Source organism: Armigeres subalbatus, chromosome 1 (genome assembly GCF_024139115.2).
Source record: "Armigeres subalbatus isolate Guangzhou_Male chromosome 1, GZ_Asu_2, whole genome shotgun sequence".
Lineage (NCBI taxonomy): Eukaryota > Metazoa > Arthropoda > Insecta > Diptera > Culicidae > Armigeres > Armigeres subalbatus.
Window position 1 is genome coordinate 60,674,478 of NC_085139.1, and position 24,406 is coordinate 60,698,883.

At 40.0% G+C, this 24,406-nt stretch overlaps 2 protein-coding genes and 1 long non-coding RNA gene across 4 annotated transcripts in view; all 3 read right to left on the reverse strand.

The window, feature by feature from the left end:
- Window positions 1–14,752, reverse strand: part of LOC134226162 (intraflagellar transport protein 81 homolog) — a 64,003-nt gene extending 49,251 nt beyond the window's left edge. Inside the window, exon 1 of the mRNA XM_062706760.1 lies at window positions 14,298–14,752. Coding sequence (XP_062562744.1) covers window positions 14,298–14,653 — 356 coding nt within the window. The 5' untranslated portion in view covers window positions 14,654–14,752. The remainder of the gene's footprint in view (window positions 1–14,297) is intronic.
- A 95-nt stretch (window positions 14,753–14,847) lies between these two features.
- On the reverse strand, window positions 14,848–17,433 carry LOC134226172 (protein asunder). 2 transcript variants are annotated; one of them, XM_062706780.1, is made up of 4 exons: window positions 17,289–17,370; window positions 16,669–17,214; window positions 16,092–16,534; window positions 14,848–16,031 (listed from the first exon to the last, which is right to left on the reverse strand). In XM_062706780.1, exons 2-4 carry the CDS (start codon window positions 17,207–17,209, stop codon window positions 15,018–15,020), a joined length of 1,998 nt encoding a protein of 665 aa, XP_062562764.1. In that variant the 5' UTR covers window positions 17,210–17,214; window positions 17,289–17,370; the 3' UTR covers window positions 14,848–15,017. The 2 variants fall into 2 exon arrangements, with proteins under 2 accessions (XP_062562764.1, XP_062562755.1); XM_062706771.1 differs by having other exon boundaries at window positions 14,849–16,031; window positions 17,318–17,433.
- Window positions 17,434–18,728: 1,295 nt separating this feature from the next.
- On the reverse strand, window positions 18,729–20,050 carry LOC134205514 (uncharacterized). Its single transcript, XR_009978152.1, has 3 exons — window positions 19,929–20,050; window positions 19,328–19,871; window positions 18,729–19,250 (listed from the first exon to the last, which is right to left on the reverse strand). It is a non-coding gene; the product is annotated as an uncharacterized LOC134205514 (long non-coding RNA).
- Window positions 20,051–24,406: the final 4,356 nt, after the last annotated feature.

Here is a 24,406-nt window from a genome sequence, read left to right on the forward strand (position 1 = left end):
CTTAAGTTTTATTATAATTTACGAAGATTTAAGACACGATTCAGTATCCGTAAACTAGTTCATTGAAAAAATGATTAACTTTTTACGCGTTGATAAGAATAAAGTAGTCAAAAAGATATATTTCATGTCTGATGGAGCAGCGTCGCAGTACAAAAATCGTAAGAATTTTTCGAGCCTATGTCAATTTAAATCAATGTACGGAATTGATGCAAAATGGCATTTTTTTGCTACGTCACATGGCAAAGGTCCTTGTGATGCTATTGGAGGAACAATAAAGCGCATGGCCACAAGAGCAAATTTAGCCAAAGAACGTGAGCATCCAATTAAAACTGCGAAAGAACTTTTTGATTGGGCGAATCGTAGAAAAGAAAAAGATTTAACCAAATTATCATTTTGTTTTACTACTACTGAAGAGTACGAAATAAAGGCTTCAGAGCTCAGCGAGCAATATAATAATGCAAAAACGATTCAAGGAACCCAAAAATTTCACTGTTTCATTCCATTGTCGGAAAATAAAATTAAAGCAAAACTATACTCAAACTGTGCTGATAATAATTCAAAAGTGTTCGATATTGTAAAAATTTGAATAAAAATAAATAAATAATAAGTATTAATAAACTGTTTTCATGATATCATAACCCATACCGAAATTCAAACCCAAAACTCTTAGAGTTTCTATAACAACATTGTGTAACTGCCACATTTAATTTAATAATTAGGATAATATGATAGATCGAGTAGAGTGACTCATCGATCATTCCCTGCAAAAAAATATTCTGGTGCTGATATTAAATGTCAAATCTAAGATTATTTTTGTGATCTGTTAATTCATTTTTATTTATTTATACATATAATATTTATACATATAATATACACAATATCGATGAATACTCGCTTAACTTTTCAAAAGGACCTAAGTAATATTTTTTTCATGAATTAATTTGAATAGCGCAAACAACAGAACAACATAAAAGCTTTTGATTCCAGTACTCAAATTAATTCATGAAAAAAATGTTAGTTAGGTCCTTTTGAAAAGTTAAGCGAGAATACATAAATATGGAATATCATAAAAACAACTTGTTTAACCCACGCAAGGCCCTTAACAATAAAATCAGCATCAAACTGCAATTCTTGAAAAAAAAAAAAAAAATACACGGAAATTTTTTTTTTGTTTACTTTGTGTGAAAATTGTGAAATGTTTGAAATGTCATAACTTTTTTGTTAATTAGTTTACCATCATCAAATTTTTATGGTAGATAGCTAATATAATGGACCGTTATAAATTACGTTGGTAAAAAGATAGGGTTTTGAGATATTTGAGTTTTTGTGACAAAAATGATATTTTCTAAAGCAAAACAAAATTTAATTTTACTAACGTTTCTTTGATTTTTACCAACGATTTTTTTTTGTGTGCAAGGATCATGTCGTCCATTAAGACACTGTTGAGCTGGCTCAAAAGACATTATATTTACAACTTTAATAGATATTCTCTCCCATTATCTCATTCTTAATTATATAGATTGATGTGTACGATGTCATTTTTGTCTTTATGGTCAGAAGGTATGAAGTATGGGTTCCTCGAATTACTTTGTTTACCTAAGTTTATTGGTTCTTCATGGTTTACTATACTATACTAATACTATCAAACACAATGTAAATTATGTCTTGTAAAAAGTGGAAACTGTTCGTGCATTTGGTCTATTTTATTGTTATTCCTTTGTCAAGGTAGTCCAAGACTATTATTATGTTCTAAGAAGCAGCTTAATCGTTTCTAAACTGTCAATATCTATAATGTACTAATCATCAGCTATGAGTCAGCTATAGGATTCACTTTTCGGTGGCAAAGTAAAGCTTCATCACGCCTATTCCCTACTATTAGTAAAAATTATCGAGAATGAAGCCGTCATAAGATTGTTCATATACCATCATTATAATGTGTGGTACTTTTTATTATAGCTCTTCGAAGTGAGACATAACAAAATAAGACTGGCACCACGTTCCTAGTTTAAAAAAAATTCTACTCTGTGAATCCAGTAGTCATTTCCCTACGAATGTCTTGAATACATTGTGTATCAATAAATGCCTAGCTAGCTAAGTATAAGCGTGGCTACGACTCATCGTCACAGAGAACGCATCAGAAAAGTATTGCCGAAAAGAAGAGAACTCACATCATTATCACTGATGAAAAAGGCCTCTGCCTGACTGCACTACCATTCAAGGCTCCAAGACACGATGTCCGTTGGATTACATGCATATGCCGTAAATTGATGCGTCAATGCCAGATATGTAACGCACCAAACAAAAATAGTCAACATGTGATTCCACCACGACAGGATATGTCTTTGGTTGCCATATCAGTGCTAATGGCGTAAGCCGACCTACCGCGGCAAGGTAACATATCCGAGGGGAAGGCTTTCATACTCTCTACTCTCTATCCTATCTCTATTTGTATTTGATATTATATTTGTTTCGTGTACCTAAAGTTTATTATTTAGTTATTATATTTATTAAATCTTTCCTTTCGTACGATTATGAGTTTAATCGTCGAATCCTTCAAATGCAGCGTTTTCTCCATCAGTGAATCCTTCGAATTTAGAAATTCGAATGTCGCCTTCGCTGTCCGTGTCGTGAGCTAGTTCTTTCCAGAATTCTAACGATCGTCCTCTCCTATCGTTCTTCCTATTTTCTTGTTGCCGGCGATGCTGTAATTCAATACTTTATGCATGATTCCGTCCTATGAAGTTGAGCCGTGCGATTCGGATTGTGTTGTTAATTATACTGCCATGCAGTTCTTGTGCTGCTATGCTTTGAGCACCGTGTTGCACATCGGTAGACGGGTTATTCTGCGCTTGTGGTTCATCTAGTTGTGAGGTATCTTCATTATTTTCTACGTCGTCTGTTACCATGGCATTTTCCATACGTCTTAATGAATTCCGGCTTCTTTGTTGCACTTCCATGCTATAAGTACCACCGGCGTTATCAAGTAATGATATAGTTTTTTTTGTTATGGTCCATTTCAAAGGATGGTCTCTTGAGGAACTGCATAGACAGTAGAACGCTTTGTAGGCCTTTTCGATACGGTCCGCTGTGGTTTCTCTTCTTAATGGAACGTACACACGGTCAAGCAGTTTGACCAACATTGACTCCACCTCTCGTTTATTCAAATATTCATCAAGTTTTACCAACAGCTGCACGACCAATCAATTTATTCGACCAACAATATCACACACGAACCACCGAAGCGCCAACTTGAGCACCAACCAACAAAAAGTATATGGGGGTTAGTGCAACTTCACTACAAATGCTCAAACATGTTCGGCGAACCTTGACTCCACCCCCGAAAACTCAAACCAAAACAACTTCAGATACGTTCAAACAAAGCAGCAACCGAAGCGTTTTCTTGGGGGTGGAGTTAATGTTCGTCAAACTGCTTGACTGGTGTGTACGTTGCTTACTACTGGTGATGTAGGCTCCGAGATGTTTAATTTTTGAGGTGACGGTCAGTGTGTACTTTCCAAAATGCTGCTGGTAATCCTGACTGTGATTGTTAGTTTGTTGTCCTGAATAACACTTTGTTTGTTTTGGTTTATTTCCAGACCTATAGACGCAAGAAGTGGTTCTAATAATCCTATGATGTTTTCGATTTCTTCCGTTGTTTCGCAGAGAAAAAATAACTCATTGGCATAAGCTAGGATGAACGATAGTGCGACCGAACCTATTTGATCGATATTAAGTTCGGGAAGGAATCCCTAATGGAACGTACACACGGTCAAGCGGTTTGACTAACATTGACTCCACCTCTCGTTTATTCAAACATCCGTCAAGTTTTACCATCAGCGACACGAACAATCAATTTATTCGACCAACAATATCACACACGAACGACCGAAGCACCAACTCGCGCACCAACCATCAAAAAATATATGGGGGTTTGTGCAACTTCTCTACAAATGCTCAAACATGTTCGGCGAACCTTGACTCCACCCCCGACAACTCAAACCAAAATCAAACCGTTTTAATTTTTTCCAACCGAGCCGCCAACTGTCAAATGGTTGTTCGAACAACTTCACACACGTTCAAACAAAACAGCAACCGAAGCGTTTTCTTGGGGGCGGAGTCAGTGTTCGTCAAACTGCTTGACTGGTGTGTACGTTGCATAATGGAACGTACACACGGTCAAGCAGTTTGACTAACATTAACTCCACCTCTCGTTTATTCAAACATCCATCCAGTTTTACCAACAGCGACACGAACAATCAATTTATTCGACCAACAATATCACACACGAACGACCGAAGCACCAACTCGAGCACCAACCATCAAGAAATATATGGGGGTTTGTGCAACTTCACTACAAATGCTCATACATGTTCGGCGAACCTTGACTCCACCCCCGACAACTCAAACCAAAATCAAACCGTTTTAATTTTTTCCAACCGAGCCGCCAACTGTCAAATGGTTGTTCGAACAACTTCACACACGTTCAAACAAAACAGCAACCGAAGCGTTTTCTTGGGGGCGGAGTCAGTGTTCGTCAAACTGCTTGACTGGTGTGTACGTTGCATAAGAGTTGATAGGACGAGGTGTGGCATAACGATAAAGAGAATCGGGCTGATTGAACATCCTCACTTAATACATATGTTTTTATTAACGGACGAGGTGAGGGAACCAAACCATTGGATTGACGTTTGTTCAGTGATACATGCTTTCAAAATACGGTTTATGAGGCCATCCGGAACGTTCATTGCTCTCAAAATAGTTGGTAGTTTGGAAGTGTCAGTCTTGTCGAACGCCTGTCGAAGGTCCAGAGAAACCAGGATTGTCGGTTTGTTTTTTGACATATTTCGTCCAAGATCCTACGAAGTACAAATATTTGGTCGCACGCACTTCGTTTTTTCTGGAATGCCATCTTGTATTGCGGTAGTGGAAGAAATTGTTCTTCGAGTCTATTCAGCAGGGTTTTGCCATAGATTTTGTAGGCAATCGAACACCACGTGATGCATTGATAATCGTTGACCGAGCGAGCGTTCTGTATTTTTGGTATTGGGACCTGTAGTGTGTTCATCCATTCTGTGACCACGATGTTCGTTCGGAAGGTCGATTTTACTATTTCTACCAGGATGTCCATCATATTTTCCGAACCGTGTTTCATTTCAGCAGCTCGCTCTTTATTCCATCGAGACCTGGTAATTTCTACAAGAATCGCTGTGATCTCCGCTCTTGTTGGTTCCGCGCCGGGGGAGCGATTGTCCGTTTCGGGGATCAGTTCCGTGTGGGTTCCATCTGCCTGGTCTTTCACCTTAAGCAGCTGCCATTATCGAATATGAATGAACTTTGGTTTTCCTCCGGTGCGCTTTGATGAAGCGAAAAGTGTTTACCATTTTGTTCAGACGTTTTCCTCGAAATGAAGTTCGAAAGCTTTCTGTTTTTCCTTCTTGGCCTTTGTGAGGTGCATACCAGTCTTATTACGTCAGTTTCCTTACCCATGGGGATATAACTTAAAGTCAGCTCTATTATTGCTGATTCCTGAGCAGTTTTTGGTGACATTCCGTATATTTCTTCGTAGCCCGTTCTCTTCTGGGTGTCATCGGGGAGATAAGTCTCGGTAGCGTTGTAGTTGCAGCTGTTTTTTTTTTTAATTTATTACCAGACTAAGGCCGGAGTGGCCTGTGCAATACATAAAAGTCTTCTCCATTCAGCTCGGTACATGACTGCACTTCGCCGACCTCGTAGTCTGCAGAGGGTCCGCAAATCGTTCTTCACCTGATCGATCCACCTTGCCCGCTGTGCACCTCGCCTTCTTGTTCCCGTCGGATCGTTGTCGAGAACCATTTTCGCCGGATTACTGTCTGACATTCTGGCTATGTGCCCGGCCCACCGTGGTTTTCCGACTTTCGCGGTGTGAACGATGGATGGTTCTCCCAACAGCTGATGCAACTCGTGGTTAATTCGGCTCCTCCACGTACCGTCCGCCATCTGCACCCCACTATAGATGGTACGCAGCACTTTCCTTTAGAAAACTCCCAGTGCGCGTTGGTCCTCCACGAGCATCGTTCAGATGCTACTACCGGTCCAATACGCGTTTTGTAGATAGTCAGTTTGGTACGGCGGCAAACTTTATTCGATCGGAGCGTTTTGCGGAGTCCAAAGTACGTACGATTTCCTGCCATGATGCGTCTCTAAATTTCTCTGCTGGTATCGTTATCGGCGGTCACCAGTGAGCCCAAGTACACGAATTCTTCAACCACCTCGATTTCGTCACCACCGATGGAAACTCGTGGTGGGCGGCTTACATTGACCTCTCTTGAGCCTCTTCCTATCGTGTACTTCGTCTTCGACGTGTTGATGACTAGTCCAATCCGTTTAGCTTCGCTTTTCAGTCTGATGTAGGGTTCCTCCATCCTCTCAAAGTTACGTGTCATGATATCAATGTCGTCGGCAAAACCAAATAACTGGACGGACTTCGTGAGAATCGTACGACTCGTGTCAAGCCCTGCCAGGCTTGTAAAATGTCATCTGCATGTCATTTGACTAATTTGTTAATAACTTTCTTCAGAAGTAAAATTCACATCATAATTTTAGATGTACTCATAAAGCTTGAGTAGGGCTATATTTTTGTTCAAGGGTACATTGCTCTAAATATAACTTCTAAGGCTGGAGAGTGAAAACTCTCCAAAATGTCACGTGTCATTTGACATAATGTCATTTGAATGACATTTTGCCTCCCACGCCCCAGATTACATATTTACAGCAATGTATTGTTAGACAAAGTTGTAGGCACATTTAAGCGCTATAAGTTCGTCATACATCAAGAATCAATAGCTAACTTCTGAAAAAAGTTCTGGGAAAATTATACAAACGAATGCAAATGCCCTTCGTACTACTCCCTCCAAAGCGATGTTAAATAGCAGACACGAAAGACCATCACCTTGCCGTAACCCTTAACGCGTTTCGAAGGGACTCGAGAATGCCCCTGAAACTCGAACTACGCACATCACCCGATCCATCGTCGCCTTGATCAACCGTATCAGTTTATCCGGAAATCCGTTTCGTGCATTAGCTGCCACAGCTGGTCCCGATTGATTGTATCATATGCGGCTTTGAAGTTGATAAATAGATGATGTGTGGGCACGTTGTATTCGCGGCATTTCTGCAATACCTGACGTATGGCGAACACCTGGTCTTTGGTAGAGCGTTCACCCATAAATCCCGCCTGGTACTGCCCCACGAACTCTCTAGCAATTGGTGTTAGTTGGCGGCACAAAATTTGGGAGAGTACCTTGTAGGCGGCGTTCAGCAATGTGATTGCGCGGTATTTGCTATAATCCAGTTCATCGCCCTTTTTGTAGATGAGGCACACTATACCTTCCATCCACTTCTGCGGCAGCACCTCATCCTCCCAAACCTTGGTAATTACCTAGTGCAGCGCTCTAGCCAGTGCCTCACCACCGTGTTTGAACAGCTCTCCTGGTAGTTGGTCAACTCCAGGGGCTTTGTTGTTTTTCAGCCGGCCGATCTCCTCCTGGATTCCCTGGAGATTCGGTGCCAGAAGTCGCATGTCCTGCGCGCGTGCTCCTAGGTTCATTACTATACCGCCACCGTTGTCTGCCATATCGCCATTCAGGTGCTCTTCGTAGTGCTGCCGCCACCTTTGGATCACCTCACGCTCGTTTGTAAGAAGGTTCCCGTTTATGTCCTTACACATATCGGGCTGTAGCACGTGGCCCTTACGTGAACGGTTCAACTTCTCATAGCACTTTCCTGCGTTATTAGCGCGGTACAGTTCCTCCGTCTCTTCACGGTCTCGATCTTCCTGCTGGCGCTTTTTCCTCCGGAAAATCGAGTTTTGTCTGTTCCGCGCCCGTTTATATCGTGCCTCGTTCGGCCTCGTGCGGTGATGCAGCAATCTCGCCTATGCTGCATTCTTCTCCTCAACTAACTGCTCACATTCGCCGTCATACCAGTCGTTTCTCTGGTCCGGAGCCACCGTGCCTAGTGCAGCGATTGCGGTGCTTCCAATGGCGGATCGAATATCTCTCCAGCCATCTTCAAGAGATGCTGCGCCTAGCTGCTCTTCCGTTGGGAGTGCCACTTCCAGCTGCTGCGCGTAGTCTTGGGCTAGTCTACCGTCTAGTAGCCGCCCAATGTTTACCCGCGGCGGACGACTCCGACGCGTGTTGATCACCGTCGAGAGTTTTGAGCGCAGACATACTGCAACGAGGTAGTGATCGGGTTCAATGTTCGCACTGCGGTAAGTGCGTACGTTCGTGATGTCGGGGAAGAATTTACCGTCGATTATGACGTGGTCGATTTGGTTTTTCGTTTCTTGAATAGGTGATTTCCTTGTGACCTTGTGGATATTCTTGCGGGGGATATTCCGCGGGAGGCTGCAAAGTTTATGCATCGTTGGCCATTGTCGTTCGATACGGTATGCAGACTATACGGTCCGATGACCGGTCTATACATTTCCTCCCTTCCTACCTGAGCGTTCATGTCATTGATGAAATTTTGACGCTTTCCATTGGACTACAAATGTTGGCATAAGATCAACTAGGGCCAAAGTTATGGACCAAAGACAAAAGGGTGCCCACAACCGAATCTTTTCTCCCACATATCTCCGCTAGGTGGAACCAACAATTGAATTAGGCGCTTCGCGAGTTTGGGCTTGAACAATCAAAGGTGGGTCCTTGCATGTACTACATACACGATGGAAAAACAATGTTGTTCGTAACCAACTGTGTAGATGACTTTCTAATTTTCACAAACAATTCGAAACGGAACAAACGGTTGAAGAAATTCCTTTGTTCACGCTTCAAGAATTTTTGCTGTGCAAAGTTTTGTCTTGGCCTTAGAATCAGACGAAACCATGATCGTAGCTGTCTATCCCTTGATCAAGAAAGTTATATCAATGACGTCTTGGAAAGGTTTAACATGAAATGCTGCCATCCTGCCGCTACTCCATTTGAACCAAGCGATCGTTTAAACCACAGTCACCACAGAGCGCGGAAGAGGCTGAGGTTATAAAGAATGGTGGTGGTGGATGTCTACAATATATCGCAATGGCAACGTGTCCTGATATCGCTTACTCTGCTATAGTATGTAACACTATGGGCAAAGACTAATTCTATGGGACTCCGAGCCTTCTATTAAAAGTTCGTTTTTGGAGTGATCTCATAGCCTTCCCGAATACTTAGTTTACGAGAAAGGCGGAAAAGCTAATTTTATAATTTTTGATAATTTGGTCACCATGGGGTAGAGGGTGTAAGCTTGGTAAGCACGTGCTATTTGTATTACGTAGAAAAATACTTATCTATGAGAACCGTGAAAATGATTACAAACTTTCATTTTTTTGCAAGACACAATATTAATCTGGAATGATTGGAGCTCAGAGCCAAAACATCAACCTTCTTTATACATAATAAGGGCCCCCAAAACTGTCGGTCCCGGGGCCCCCTTCCGTCTAAATCCGGCCCTGGGCGGCCGAGATAACCATTGCAAAAATCAGAAGGGTTATGTACATGACACTAGCAACCCTATAACCAGAGACCGGCGGAGTGAAAAACTGTCGAAATGGCAACGTATGAAAATGCATGAAATCGTGACAATGATATTGGCAGCACTTGAACTTTTTGCTTGCTTCTTATGGATGCAAAAAGTAAACAAGTCTAAATGGAACCGCTTTTGACGGTTCGATTGGAAACAAGATGGCGTCTTCGCCGATCTCTTATTCTAGTATTTCTACATGACACAACCGCCCAACGTAAACTACGTTTTGTTCATTGAGGATTGTAGTACCATCATGCATTTGATTACTTATGTCACTGTTTTCGACCAAAACTAGCTTATCCTAAGATATGAAAAATGTTGGATACGACAAGTGTTTAAAAAATTTACTATAAAAACCCAAATTTATTCCTCCGAATTGCCTACATTTGGGTCAAAAAAATTTCAATTGTACAGACTTTACAGTTTTACCACACCATAACATTGTGCAAAAACATACTTTAATGTTCAAACTAATACTGTGTTAAAATATGTGTTATACATACACTAACACAGTTTACGCTGGAGCTGTCATTTTAGGTTTCGCGAGAAGTTAATTTTTGCATCCATAAAATCAATTCTTACTTGCATAAATTGTTTTTTTTTTGTCTTTATTAAGGAGACTTTCAGCCCTAGGCTGGCTCGTCTCCGGGCATAAATTGTTCCTTTTTTCGGTTATTTTAAACCACAGGTGATTGTTATAATACAGTTAAACTAATCACATTCAATTTGTAGGGGTTTGTACCATGAGAGCAAATAATTTAAAGATTTTACACTTACCCCTGGTATCAAATACCGCGGGGGAAGTGGATAATGTTTTAATCACGCAATTTTTTCCTTCCCTCCAGGGTTTATTTCGATAGCTGTAGAACTTAAGGTCACTCCTGACAGAATCCAAGTTTAAAAATGCTCGCGTTTTCGGGGGCACACCACTTGATACGGAAGCAACGCACAACTGTCATTTTTATTATTTCACGTATGCTGCGACGCAGCAAAGCTGAATCAACAAAAATGACAGTTGTGCGCCGCCTCTGAATCGAGTGGTGTGCCCCCGAAAACGCTAGTACTTTGGAACTTGGATTCCGTCAGGAGTGACCTTAATATGTTCCTTCTTTGTTATCATTGTGATTTCAGTGGTGTTTGGACAAATATACAAAAGAAAATGCCTGATTAATCCACCTATCGGTATTTATGCCTTATCACATGTTTTACATATGAAAAACATGTATGAGAAAGATAAAAAATAGCTCTGATAGGTGAATATGATCCATAATACATATTTATTTATATTCATAACAAGCTTTCCCGTTGAATGGAATTTGTTGCGAACAAATCGGTTGGGGACAAGTGCATGAAAATAGGTGATAATTTTGTACGTGTTTCACGCACACACATACATGCAAACACGCACACACATACATTATCTCAATTCCGTTAAACTGAGTCGATAAGTTTATAAACACTGGACTCTCATTCTTCTTCAAAAAAGTTCATCTTTGGGGCGAAATACAGATTTTACGTACACTAAAGCCCCAAACGCAATACAACGGAACGGCGACGGAAACAGAAAATTTGACAGTTAGCCCATATATTTTCTGTCAAATTTGCCGTTTCCGTCGCCGTTCCGTTGTATTGCGTTTGGGGCTTAAGTGTTCGAGAAGGCAAAACCAGCCCTCCCCTAGCTATTACAAGAATTCCTTGGGAACCTATTCCTTTAATCCAATGAAATCATTTAACAAAAGATATTCAAAGCAATTACCGTCTTGATTTCAATTATAAATCACTACTCATCACAATTAAAGGTCAAGATAACTTGGGTTTTCCACTTACCTCATTTCACTAGGGTAAGTGGAAAAATAACTCCTCAATTTCAAATCTATTTTTATAAATTTCAAGCGACTAAAATGGTATGAATTATCGCACAGTTGGTACAAAATGGACTGCTTTTGAGAGCCCATAATGATTGAATAAATTTAGATCATTTAAACTGCTTTTACAATAATTTGAACATGAACTATCAGTTTTTCCTTTTCCACTTCACCCAGTGTACCTTAAACAAAACATACGCCTCGATTGCGTTTTGACGCTTTTTAGAACGAAATCATTTTTCGGTGAGTGAGCGAAGAAAAGATATTTTAGTTACTAGATAAAGATTGTCGCTACTGTTCCCTTTGTTCTGCTGTCCGAAACATGTGTGGTACATACCTGTCAAATCGTATGGATTTTCCATCTTTGACATTTAGCTCCCCTATCCTCGCCAGCAAAAGATGTTCCGGACAGCGACGACAGCGACAATCTTTATCTAGTAACTAAAATATCTTTTGAGCGAAGCGATGTGATTCTGGCCGAGAAACTGAAGCGCGATGCTCCCCCCTAACTCGGCGAGTTAGCTCGTGAATGAAACCTCGATGATTCAGATTTGAGTATGATTCTACCAACACTGAGTGTCACTATGGATAAAATATTCGTGCAACCATTTTATTAATATTATTGCAAGACTTTTGAATCAGGGAGCAAGAAGGTGATAGCTCTATTGTAACTCATATAGCCCGTTTCAAGAACGTATGCGTTCCGAAGCTTTTGTCGTGTACAATAAGTACCGCATGATTGCATCCACGTATTATAAAAATATCTTAAGTGCATTCACACTTCCTGAATCAAAGTTAAATCCTTCTGATTCAGGCGCGCATTTAATTGGACAAAATATTATTAGGCCGATATAAATATTTTTTTAAAAATATGTCCCCCCCCTTCGGATTGTTTTGCTCAAAAATAACACTTTGAGGGGCAACAAAAAAAATTCCGGTAAATTTTGAGAACTTTCGAAGAATTCTTTAACAAATCCGAGGAGTTATATTTTTGCCTTTCTCGTACAACTAAGTTGTACCGAAAGGCTATCATTTCACTCCAAATTCGAACTTCTGATAGAAGTCCCGGAGACCCATAGTGTTATATACCATTCGACTCAGCTCGATGAGCTGAACAAATGTCTGTCTGTCCGCGTGTGCGTGTGTGTGTATGTGTGTGTATGTGTGTGCGTGTGTGTGTGCACAAAATGCCATAAAAAACATTAGCCAAATTTTCACATAGAAACTCTTAACCGATTTTCTTGCAACAAGTTGCATCAGACAGAGACTAAAACGCTGTTGATCGCTATTGAATTTCATAATAATTGCAAATTGCAAAAAATAGATAATATTAAAATAGTGATGAGACATTGTCACATAGAACAACAATGTGTTATGAAAAATGCCTTGCATCTATGAATCTTTTTAAAGTTTATCCGTGGCTTGCTCCCATTAAGAGTTTCATCGTACTATAAAGATGCTCGTGTTGCACGCATTTAGGCGTAAGTATGCTCTTCGTTCAGTTTCATAGTACTATGAAATTGTTCGAAAGTCAAAATTCGAGCATAGGAAGTTCGAGAAACTTTTGGCAGCGCCATCTATCGTCTACTAGTGTAAATTTTCTATCATAACATTAGACGGTGTAACTGTTTTGCCTTTCTTGTACATCATCCAGGTGTAAGCGTAAAGGCTACATTTATTACCTTTTTGCGCGAGAAAGGCGCCATCACCGCTAGGTGGATTAATCTGGGTTTTTTTATTTTTTTTTCATTTGATTATTTATTTTTTATTAGCAGACCCGACGAACTTTGTTTCGCCTAAAATTGATTTATTCTCTGATTAGTTCTCGAGTTATGCAGAAATTTTTGGTTCATTTGTATGGGAGCCCCTCTTTCCAGAAGGGGGAGGTGTTGCAAACCATCACAGAAACATATATTCCCTTCCAAAACCTCCACACTCCAGATTTGGATCCATTTGCTTGATCTCGAGTTATGATGAAATTTGTGTTTCATTTGTATAGGAGCCAGGTTTCAAAGAGGAGACGGGTCTCGAACCATCTTAAGAACCTTCCCCGGCCCCGAAAACCTCTGCATTCAAATTTTCACGCCGCTCGATTCAGTAGAAAAAGAAAAAGATTACCCTCTCCCTCTTTACTTTGCTGAGACCATAATTTTTAATAAATATGTGTAACGGCCTTATTAGTTTTCAGTTTGCAAAAAAAAATGCTCAACATTTTTCCAAAGTCGTTTTTTAATATAAACATGTTTATTGAATTACATTGCGATGATTGCATTACTAGCAAGGGCATTGGCATTGATAACAATTGATCGTCTCATGTCTGCACAAACATGCCCCTATCTGCATCACTTTTCATACACCATGCACTACATTACGCATTTTTGTTACATTTGTTTTGCCGCGGTCACTGGTCCGGCTCCATTGTTCTACGTTTTGTGCGAAACACCGCACAAAAAGCAGAGTCCAAAAGCCAACCGCACGACGACGGCCGAAACGAGACTCTTGCGGACAAGAAAAGAGGGTGCTGCCAACATGATCCGATACCCTATTTTAACGCTCATAACCCGAAGTTTCAATATAATTGACAAATTGGTAGAGAATTTCCGAGTCGATTGATATATAAATCTCAAAAATCCATTCCAAGATAAAAGCGCTATTAAAGTTCAAAATCTTACATGATTATTTCGTGACGGTCTCGAATTTGGAAATTTTCATTTGTCACCCTGTATCAGAGTCTTCCCCTTAGACGTAGTTTACGTCAAAAAAAACAGGAAAAAAACTTAACATACTAGATAAATAAATATAATGACCAATGACAAACCGGGAAGGCTGGAAGAGGTAAATTACGAAAAAAAACCTGAACCCACAAACCCACAACAAACCACATACTTTGCCAAATAAGATGACTTCTTCACTCTCTCGCGGTTCTCGAACGTCCATCGCAGGATCGGATGAATCAGCCGCTTCTCGCCGCGCACCAAACCACGCCGGAACGCTCCCGGATCGTCCACGTCACCCGGCGGGCGGTACTGGATCTTCCGCAGCGCATCCATCACCTGGATGTTAGTCTCTTCCGGGTCATTCTCCCGCACATCCAGCTTGTCTATGGCTTCGAACGCACGAAACACATCGATCAGCACTTGCAGTAGCGACTCGGGCGACAGTGAATCGAACGTGATTAGATTGTAATCCGTTTCGAGCAGCTTGTTCACCTCGATTACGATCAGTTTGAGATCTTCGGTCATTTTTTGAACGGGATTTTATCAAACTTAATTACGAGCACTTAGAATTTGTGTATTGTTCAATAAAACGTTAGAAAATTTTATTTGTTTGGGTTTTTACACGTTGCTAAGTAACGCAGGATAGGTTGCCATGACAAAATGGACTTGCGCGTTGGCGAAATCTTTAATGAATGGAAATACAAACACCTGTTGAATATTTTGTTCAGCTGTTTTTGTGTTTTTCTCAACTTTTAGCCTATTTCTATATTATGTGACACGGACGCAGCATGTCTACCAATCGAAAAAAGGTGTTCGGTCAAAGAATTAAACAGATTTTTAAAATATGTGTTCTCCATGTATTTTAAGTTGATATAACACCGCGCTTGTTTCATTTTACATCGGGTTGCCTTCCCTGTACAATTGATTCTTCTTTCATGCCCAAATTTGGATACAACTTAGCCACCTGTCCGTTCGGTGTGCAAAGCCTTCCGCTGAAATCTATCCGCTTCTGACTTTGGGCTCGTTCCGCTGTGGAAAGAATATCAAACAGCGACTTAGTCCCACTGCCGAGCAGTTTTTTACTTCCCCGACTAGAACCGGCTAGTAGTGCGACCACTGAACTGTCCACCAATGCCATCGTATGCGGTGGAGACATAGGGGAATCAGTTGTCGCTCGAATAACCGAAGCCCGATGGGCTTCGGCTGCCGCTTCGTCTTTGTCTTGAATTTCGATCGGAGCTCGACTACGGCAATCGCGAATACACTTCAACACTGCTTTGTGACCGGGAGACGTTCCACTGGAACTGACGTTTAGTTCAAGCTCTGCCCACAGTAAGCGGTACTGTTCCTCCCGTTTGGCACCCTTCAGACGGTGACCCATGTTGGGTAGGGCAAGTGACTCTTGGCGACCTTCCAGACTGGCCAGTTGAAATATCGTCTTCTGGCACTGCATGACATCTTCTTCGGTTAGATCTGGCTTGTGAGTCAGCATCAATATCGGTTCGACGAACTGTCGAACATTGTAGAGAATTGTTGTCCCAAGGGTCAGTGGCCAGTAGCGCGAGTTCTTCGCCAGTTTTGTTCGCATCTTCAGCAAATTTTCATCCATCATTCGATCCGCGAGGGGTTTCAGCGGTACGATGCGATGCAATTGCATCATCTGACCGAAATCGTTGATCCGGTAGTCAGTGACGCGTCCTCCCCCGCCTTCGGAAATTGAAGGTGGTTCCTCCAGACAACTTCTCGACGTATTGAGCGAATGTATGAAGATTTCACCTCCGTGAGCAGACAGCAGATGGCTGGTTATTTTTCCACCGGATTTTTTCGGCATTTCTAGCAGAACGGAACGTCCATTGAGGAGAAAGTTTATCAAGCAGGAGCTCGGTCGTGATGTTACATCCACCTAAAAAACGTGATAACTCTCAAAAAGTCTTATTATTACTCAATTCGATTAACTACTTACGGGTGTAACACGACACTGGGCCAAACAGGGCTGCATCTCCGACGATCCACAGCTCCTCGGCGTGCACCACTTCAGCGTTACTGTTTCATAGTCTGATCCGTCCTTAATACTGTGCGGCAGTACTAGTTCCGTGCCCAGAAACACCGAGTGAGCCTTACTTCCGTGGAATATCTCCACATCGTAGTTGGCACTCGAGCTGGCATTCTGCTCCTCCTTCATCGGAATGCCCGTCACCGTTGTACTTGCCAGGTCGAAGTGTGGCAAAATCAAGTGCGTCAGTTTGTTGGAGATCCGGTTTGCCTTGTTGGAATGTATTTCCGATTTCAGGATCGGAGAAATATCGATCAATCCTCGATTATTGACCATCGATTCCATGTTGGCTGGGTAGAGATTTATTATGACCAAGTGACATCGATCGATGTTTAAATATTCCTTGTGATTAGCTGAAATAAAAAGGGAGAGGACAAAATTACGACAAAGACCAACACAAAAGACACAAGCTTGAGAATCGCGTTATATCTAGAAGGATGAAAAAAATTACAATGCGTTTACATAAAGAACAATCCAAAATACATACCGGAAATTGAATTCTGCTGCACTAAAACAGTGCGGAAAATGTCCTCTAAGCTCTTCATGCTGGCGTCATCCCTAGCTGAGGTAATGCAAATCACCCGTCCCAAATTATAAACGGTGTGCTCCTTCTCGGCCAGTAGTTCCTTCTGAAAATCGGTTGGTTCCGCTAGCGCTTCAATGGCAGCCCTCAGCCCATGAATGACCGAGAAATCGTTCGCCTGGGTCTGCCTCGGGGGAACCCCCACCATCGACATGGCGTTCATAACGTGCGTCAAACTCTGGGTGCTTGCGTTCCAGGTGTTCACAATATGGGCGGCCGTATCGCTCACCACGAACCGGATCAGCTTTCCGGACGGGAACAGGTCCCACGCAATGCGACAATACTCAACCGATGCCTCCACGGCACATGTCCACAGGCTTTTGCTGATGGGTGGAATCGGAATTTTGCTTTTGATGAAATCGCAATCGATTGGCGATTCGCACGAGATTCCAAAGTATGGCGTGTGGTCCAGCACGAACACGGTTTTGTGGTTGAATTCATTCATTTTACCTGGAATTATTTGAAGAATCGTTTAGTTCCCACATTTTGTAACAAGCTTTACAGAAAGATCTAATTAACAGTACATATAAATATTAAAAATTTGGAAAAATACCCGAAATTCCACAAAACACTTCAATTTATTATTGTTTACATGCATAATTTGACGGTTCAAACCGGTGTTCGAAAAAGTCGAACTTTCGAGCCTCGGGGTGCTCAAAATGTGAACAGAGAAATATACAGAATTTTGATATAAGGGGCAGAAGCGGAAAGGTTGAAATAATGGACATTTTTGCTTTACGTAATAAATCTAACTCTGTTTAGAGACACACAAGCTTTTGAAACTTTTAGGCTTTGGATTCCCATTGTATACTTTGAAACCTCCACCCTAGTGCTGAAAATCTTAAATTAAATCAATGATTCGAAATCGGAAAATGAACGGCAGTCCAATTTTACTCAGTCGCTGAGTAGAAGCAAGTCAGAGTGCAACCATGGTATGTATAGCCGAGACACAATCGTTATTTCGAAAAGTTTATTCTTCTTTGTCAATAGGTGGCTGCTTGTACGATAAGGAACTTAAAGCTTTTGTTAAATCCTACAGTGACCTACAGCTACGAAAAGCGTGCATCATGTGTTGATTTATTATTGTTGAACTTTGTTTTGATTGATTTCCAACCGAAATCATCCGCGACCAGGAGAATAAAGAATCGGGAAATGGAATCCAATGTGCTGGTTTTATAACGTTTATTACAAATTTCAAGAAACAGTTCTAGAAACGTATCGTTTCACGGAATGGAATGGTAAAAGGTGGATTTTCTTTTCAAATCGAGCGAAAAGGATGTTTAAATGGAAGTAGTGGTTCCCAAACTGTTTCAAAATCCATCCATCTGATCAGTCACGTATGTATATACTTTTTGCTACCTATTTGTTATTTGTTATCTATATCCAGCCTGTCATATACACGGGAGAAATAAACTACCCAATAGTGAGTTTAATTCACCCAACCTCGAACATCCGTACGGGAAGCCAAAATTGAGTAAGTAGGGTCGAAGTAGTTTGCCTTTACTCCCATGCAGTGTTGTAAAATGTCATTTGCATTCGTTTGAATAATTTTCCCAGAAGGTAGCTATCGATTCATGATGTATGACGAACTTATAGCGCTTAAATGTGAGTACAACTTTGTCTAACAAGACATTGCTGTAAATATGTTATCTGGGGCGCGGGAGGCAAAATGTCATTCAAATGACATTATGTCAAATGACACGTGACATTTTGGAGAGTTTTCACCCTCTAGCCTCAGATGTTATATTTAGAGCAATGTACACTCAGAAATAAATTTATGCTAAATAGGTTAAAAGTCATACTAAATGGCTATTCGCCTGGTTGACCCCAAACTCGTATTTGCTTCGATAATACTGGCATAGTATAACTTTGAAAAAATCGAGGATTAGTATAAGTAGACTGTATTGCTTTTAAGATTATTTTGCGGCATAAATAATGGTCCAGATTTTTAAGGTTATGTTAGTTTTCATTTCTTATTTGACTTGTGTTTTATAAGAAAATCTAAACAAATATTTATATTTATCTTTTTTCATTCTTCTTGGTAATAAAACAATAGTCCGTTTTTTCATGATACGCATCGTCCTGCTATCACATCATTATCAAACACTACACCTCATAGGCACCATTCTCCTTTTCCGTTCTCTTATGGACACACATACAGAGCTTCTTGATGTCTTGATGGTTCCCGTGGTGGCCATGAGAAGTGTCCCGAGAGCCATTTTAGGATCCATGCCGGTATCAGCAGCGTCATAAACAAAACCTAAGAGTTTGTCATGGGACAGAACTAAGCATAAATTATGGAATTCCAGAGCGGGATGTAGTTCATTGTCCTAGTCACAGCGATCGCATGGGATGAGCAGCATCAGGTTGAAAAGATGGAACAGCGCCGCGGTGAAAATTTGACCATTCCGAGGCGTCGTCTTTCCCGTAGAATACATCACTACAACGCAGCCCTGAGTTAAGTTAAAGGAAACTCTGTGGTTCAGCTAAAAATAATTTCAAAAACTTTACATTAGGAGACGTCTGTTTTCAATTATGGACAATAATTCGATGCAATACTTACGTTCATCACCGTATTATGCACAATGTTTGACTTCATTGCGTCCTATTTGTTGCCCGTTCGAGTCATAGTCAACCGCTCATCTTAACCGTAGTTATTTGGCAGGCATCATCGACGCAGCCTTCGTCGATTCCGTAATATAGTGATCGCCTTCGAGACATCATCATCCTGTCTGTAACTGATAGAGATTAGATTAGTCATCCTAATATTCAGGTGTTGATCGGTGTTACACCGGGGTTGCACGGACATACATATCGCCGACCGTTTTTGTTTTGGAATCTGCCAACGAAATTGTACTTATGGTCGTCTTCTTATTCCGTATTTATGTAATGCAATACGCACGTAGACTGTACGTTTGTTGTCCGAACGGTCGATTTGTTCGTGGGCTGGGACACTTTGGAAGCAAATGAACGACACGACTATATCGTTCCGTGTCGATGGTCGTGGAACTTCCTCCGAAAAGGCGTGCAATGATGTTTGTCCACTTCTGCATGCAACTTCCACATTTTACATCAAACAATAGGATATTTCTTGCATGTTATCAAATCTGTAAGGACAAATAAATTAATATGCAAATATTTTACAAAATGCCAAGTTCTCTCACATTTTTGTTGGTATAGTAAGCAATTTAATGACACGATACAAATACATAATTTCCGACCCGTGCGAAGATATTCGAGAGGCTAATGTCAAAATCTACAAAAGAATGCAAAGAAACATATATTTCCACATTATTCCCACTTAGTTTAAATTTAAAAGTTAGATAGTATATATTTTATACCGAAGGATGTATAATTTTCAAAAATGACAAATTAGTTTAATTTCAAACCTTCCTTGGATTACTTATATTTCTGAGTGTACCCTTGGACAAAAATATAGCCCTACTCTAGCGTTATAAGTACATTTAAAATTATGGAATGAATTTGGCTTCTAAAGAAAGTTATGGACAAATTAGCTAAATGACATGCAGATGACATTTTACAAGCCTGCTCCCATGTTAAAAAAGTACCCAACGGAAAATTTATTGACCCAAATTTAAGTTTAATTCACTCAATTTCGACCTCAGGTAATAAAACTCAACATTGGCTTCCCGTATTGAACTGGCGTCGTTGGATTGTTTGGCTCTTTTGTTTTTGACAACAAAAGAAAGAGTGGATGAAAGCGAAGAGAAAAAATAACTCAAAAGTAAGTTTAAAAGTACTCAATTTTGGGTACTTTTTTTCTTCCGTGTAGGGTAAAGCCGGGTGAGATGCCACATCCTTTTAAAAAACGATATTTCTTCAAAACAATACGTTAAATTGAAACTCTATAATAATTAGTTAGGGGATCGAACTATAGTGTAGAAGTTTCGAGCAACATATGATTAGGGTCGAAAAGCCAACGCTGAACCGAGAAAAATGAGATTCAAGTTTTCTATGACTAATTTAATTCATTGATTGAAGTAGAAACTCATTTCATTGTCAGAATAATCTACCTACAGTGAGATTTTGACCCTTCCTTAGTCAGTCAGTTTCCAGTATTTAAAACGAGATTGAAAAGTTCTTGGTTTCGGATTTGGTTAGCACAAGAAAAGTAAACCTTTTAAATTGATGGTCTAAACAGAACCGATTTATTCGTTTTCTTCTCGACTACAGTTAAATCTGAGTTTGCCTAATCTTTCTCATGCTCACACCTCTCTCCGATCTCTACCTCTCAACGTATCTCTTTTAACATATTTGGTTAACCTTCGATTGGACACTACAGTCCTTTACCCTTGATAAAACGATAGGTAATATTTCAATTGAAATTCTTTTCATATGAACATTCGACATTTCGATTTGAAACAGATATTTTTTTTACAATAATAATTCATGAAAACATCTTAATAATAAACAAAACCTTCTTTTCTCCTTTTCTTAATCTTCTTGCATGATCTTCTTTTCGAAACCACTCTTGGTCATCATTCTCACTTCGTTGGTCTAGAAAGAGAAAAGAATCCGCGGGAAACCGTAGAAATCGTCTTCGTCGGAATCCACATCCACCCTTTTTCTTTTCGAACAGCCACTTCTTTCTTTGCCTGAGGCGCTTCCTCCGCTGGTAAGGTAAATCTTCTTTCGGCGAGAGCGTTGCAACTGTGGCAGTTTCAACTGGCGTTTATGCGCCAAAATGATTCTGCCGCCCAGAGAAATCTGAAATGTAGTATCGGAGTTGTGTTTTAAAAACTTTGCAGGTAACCAACGTCTGATGTCTGTGCTGCTAAATTTTTTGTAATAAATCAGATCACCGTTTTTTAATTTACTGTAGTCATCATTGTGTACAGTATTATCTACTAAATCGTCCTGTTTATATGACGTTCTTTGTTTAGGTTTAGGGCTATTTTTAAGATTTATCAAATCCAATAGGGTTTTTGGCTTATAACTTAAAAGTCTTTCAGAGGGAAATTGGTTTGCATCCAAACAAATATTACGGTAATTAAAAAGGAAGTATGTCAGTTGTCCGTCTGTGTCCATTTTTCTGATTTCTGTGTCAAGTAGCAACTTTTTGAGCGTATCCTTCACCACCCGTACCATCCGTTCTGCCTGGCTGTTGCTTTCCGGGTGGTAAGGTGGACTTTTAAGTACTTCAATTCCTTGATTCTCAAAAAAACCTGACGAGAGCGTCTGAATTAAAAGGAGGTCCATTATCGGTGACTAAAGTATCCGGCAATCCAGGGTTGTTACGGCTACGCGGATTTCGTGATTTTCGCGGTTTTCGCGGATTTACATAACGATTTTAGGGTTTCGCGCGGATTTGGCGCGGATTTAGTTTTAGGTGGAAATTCAATAAATAAAAATGTTAAATCTAAGGAAGTTATTTTGAAAATCAGTTTTATATCTATCTAGGTGGGCTTTATTTTCATTAGCAAACTTGTTGAGAACAAATTTACGTTTCAAGGTTATTAACATTATTTTTCGGATATGTCCAAGTCCTTATTTATTGCATTATACACTCTCAAGCATTCTTTAAACAAATGTTATTAGATACGCCACTTGTTATCATTTTTAATCCATTCTAAAACGCGACGCACACAAACCATGTCTATTGAAGGACACAAACACCCATTTTCTTCTTGTCAATTTCTTTGTAATTTCAAGATATTTGTCAGTTATTTTTTTTTCACGATAAATCACTCAGCATGATATACTATATCATTATCTTCAAAAGTTTTGCGCCAGGATTTTTTTTTTTCAAGAGAATACCGTTTTGAATTTACAAAAGAGTTATAGCGATGATCACAGAAATTTCTGTAATAGGTGTCCACAAATGCACCGGGAGTTTTTCCGCAGGATGTCACCAATCAATTTCTGCAAGAATTTCTAAAGCGATTTCCATAGGAATTCATGAAGGGATTACTGCAAGTAAGCTCTGAAGATTTTCCGCAGGTTATTTTTGAAGAATTTACTTGAACTCACGACAAAATTCCCAAATGAATTACAGAATAATTTCCCAGGGGAATTTTGGTAAGAATACTCAGAGGAATTTCCACAGATTTTCTCGGAAGAATTTCCACAGACAATTTTGGAGCGACTTTTGCAAGACCAGTTAGATTTCTGCAAACATTTCCATGAAAATTTCCGCGAGAATTTCCGTAGGATGACCCACTTAAATTTCTGGGATGCATCTGCGCACGAATGATAAATTTCTACAGGAGCTCTCGGAGTTTTTGGATGAAATCCCCAGTAACATTTTGGTTTTATAATAGTTTTATGGCACTCTTGTAGAGTAAATAATGGTCTTCAAGAGCGTTATAAAACTAAAAATGTTACTTGGGATTCCAGTAAGAATGGTCAAAAAAATTTCGGCCTGAACTTTTACAAAAGCTTGTTACATGAATTAAAGGAAAAGTAACGGACTAATTTCTGTTGAAGTTTACGCAAATTATTGTGCCGAATTTCAAAAAAAAAATCTCCTGAAATTTCTGGAAATATTCCTCTGGAATTTCCGATGGAATTTACGCTTGATTCTGTCTTAAAAATCAACGGAGCTTAAGCAACTTCGTTAGATTTTATATTATTTAGGTATTTCTTGATACGAATTCGAATATTTGTTTCACAGAAGTTTTGTTTAAGAAACAGAGCTTCATTGTCTAATTCCTTAACATCTATGCAGTTTTTTCTTGTGATCAATAACTACAACAAAGTTGCATAATTAATTACTTCAAAAGAAATTGCGGTTTGGGCAGATTTTTTAATATTTGTCAAGTTTATCTTTAATCAATTATGATCAAATCTGGCCTTAACATTAATTTGTAAATCAACATATGTTGTATCATACACCCAACCAGAGATTGCAACATTTTATTGCAATCTCGCATTAGTTTCGTGTACAGTTTGCCTTAATTTGCGACATATGCACAGATTGTATTAAGTAAACGGCAGGCCCTTGCTTTAGGTCTCCGATCACGAGAAAATAAGAACTGGTTGTGTTAGTGTCTACATTGAATCTAATGGGCTTATTCTAGGAGTCGAGTGACGTGAGGTGAGTCGATATTAGCAATTCTCACGTGAGGTGACCATGTTATTCAAATGGGGCTATACGACTCTTCTCACGTCATTCGAGCAATCTCACGTCACTCCACTAGTAGAATAAGCCCATAATTTTACACTCCCCCATCGAGGAGTGAAATGCTGTATTCTTCGACAATCTCAGCAACAATCAAAGACGGGAATTGAACCCGGACCCTCCACCCTTAGCACATCTATACTGACGCGGTAACCATCTGGACTATTTACCAGATGAAGAACGACGCGACCAAAGGCAATCATAATCCACGTTTCATGCTATGCGGATGTGACAAGTGGAAGGATAACAGGGATAGCAATGAGTGATACGAGTGGAATAAGCAACATTCATATTTGTGTTCTTTTCGTTATCAAGCGTGGGTTAAAGTTATATTGCTGCCCAATATTTTTTTTACACGGTTGGTGTTCTTTAATTTCCCGGTCAACCTGATTTTTCACAGCTTTTTAAATACCACCTGAATTTTCTTTGATTTTTTGTGAATTTTTCATGGGGTTAACTCATAGTTTCATCAACGCTAAAGGTCGGAATCAACTAAAACCC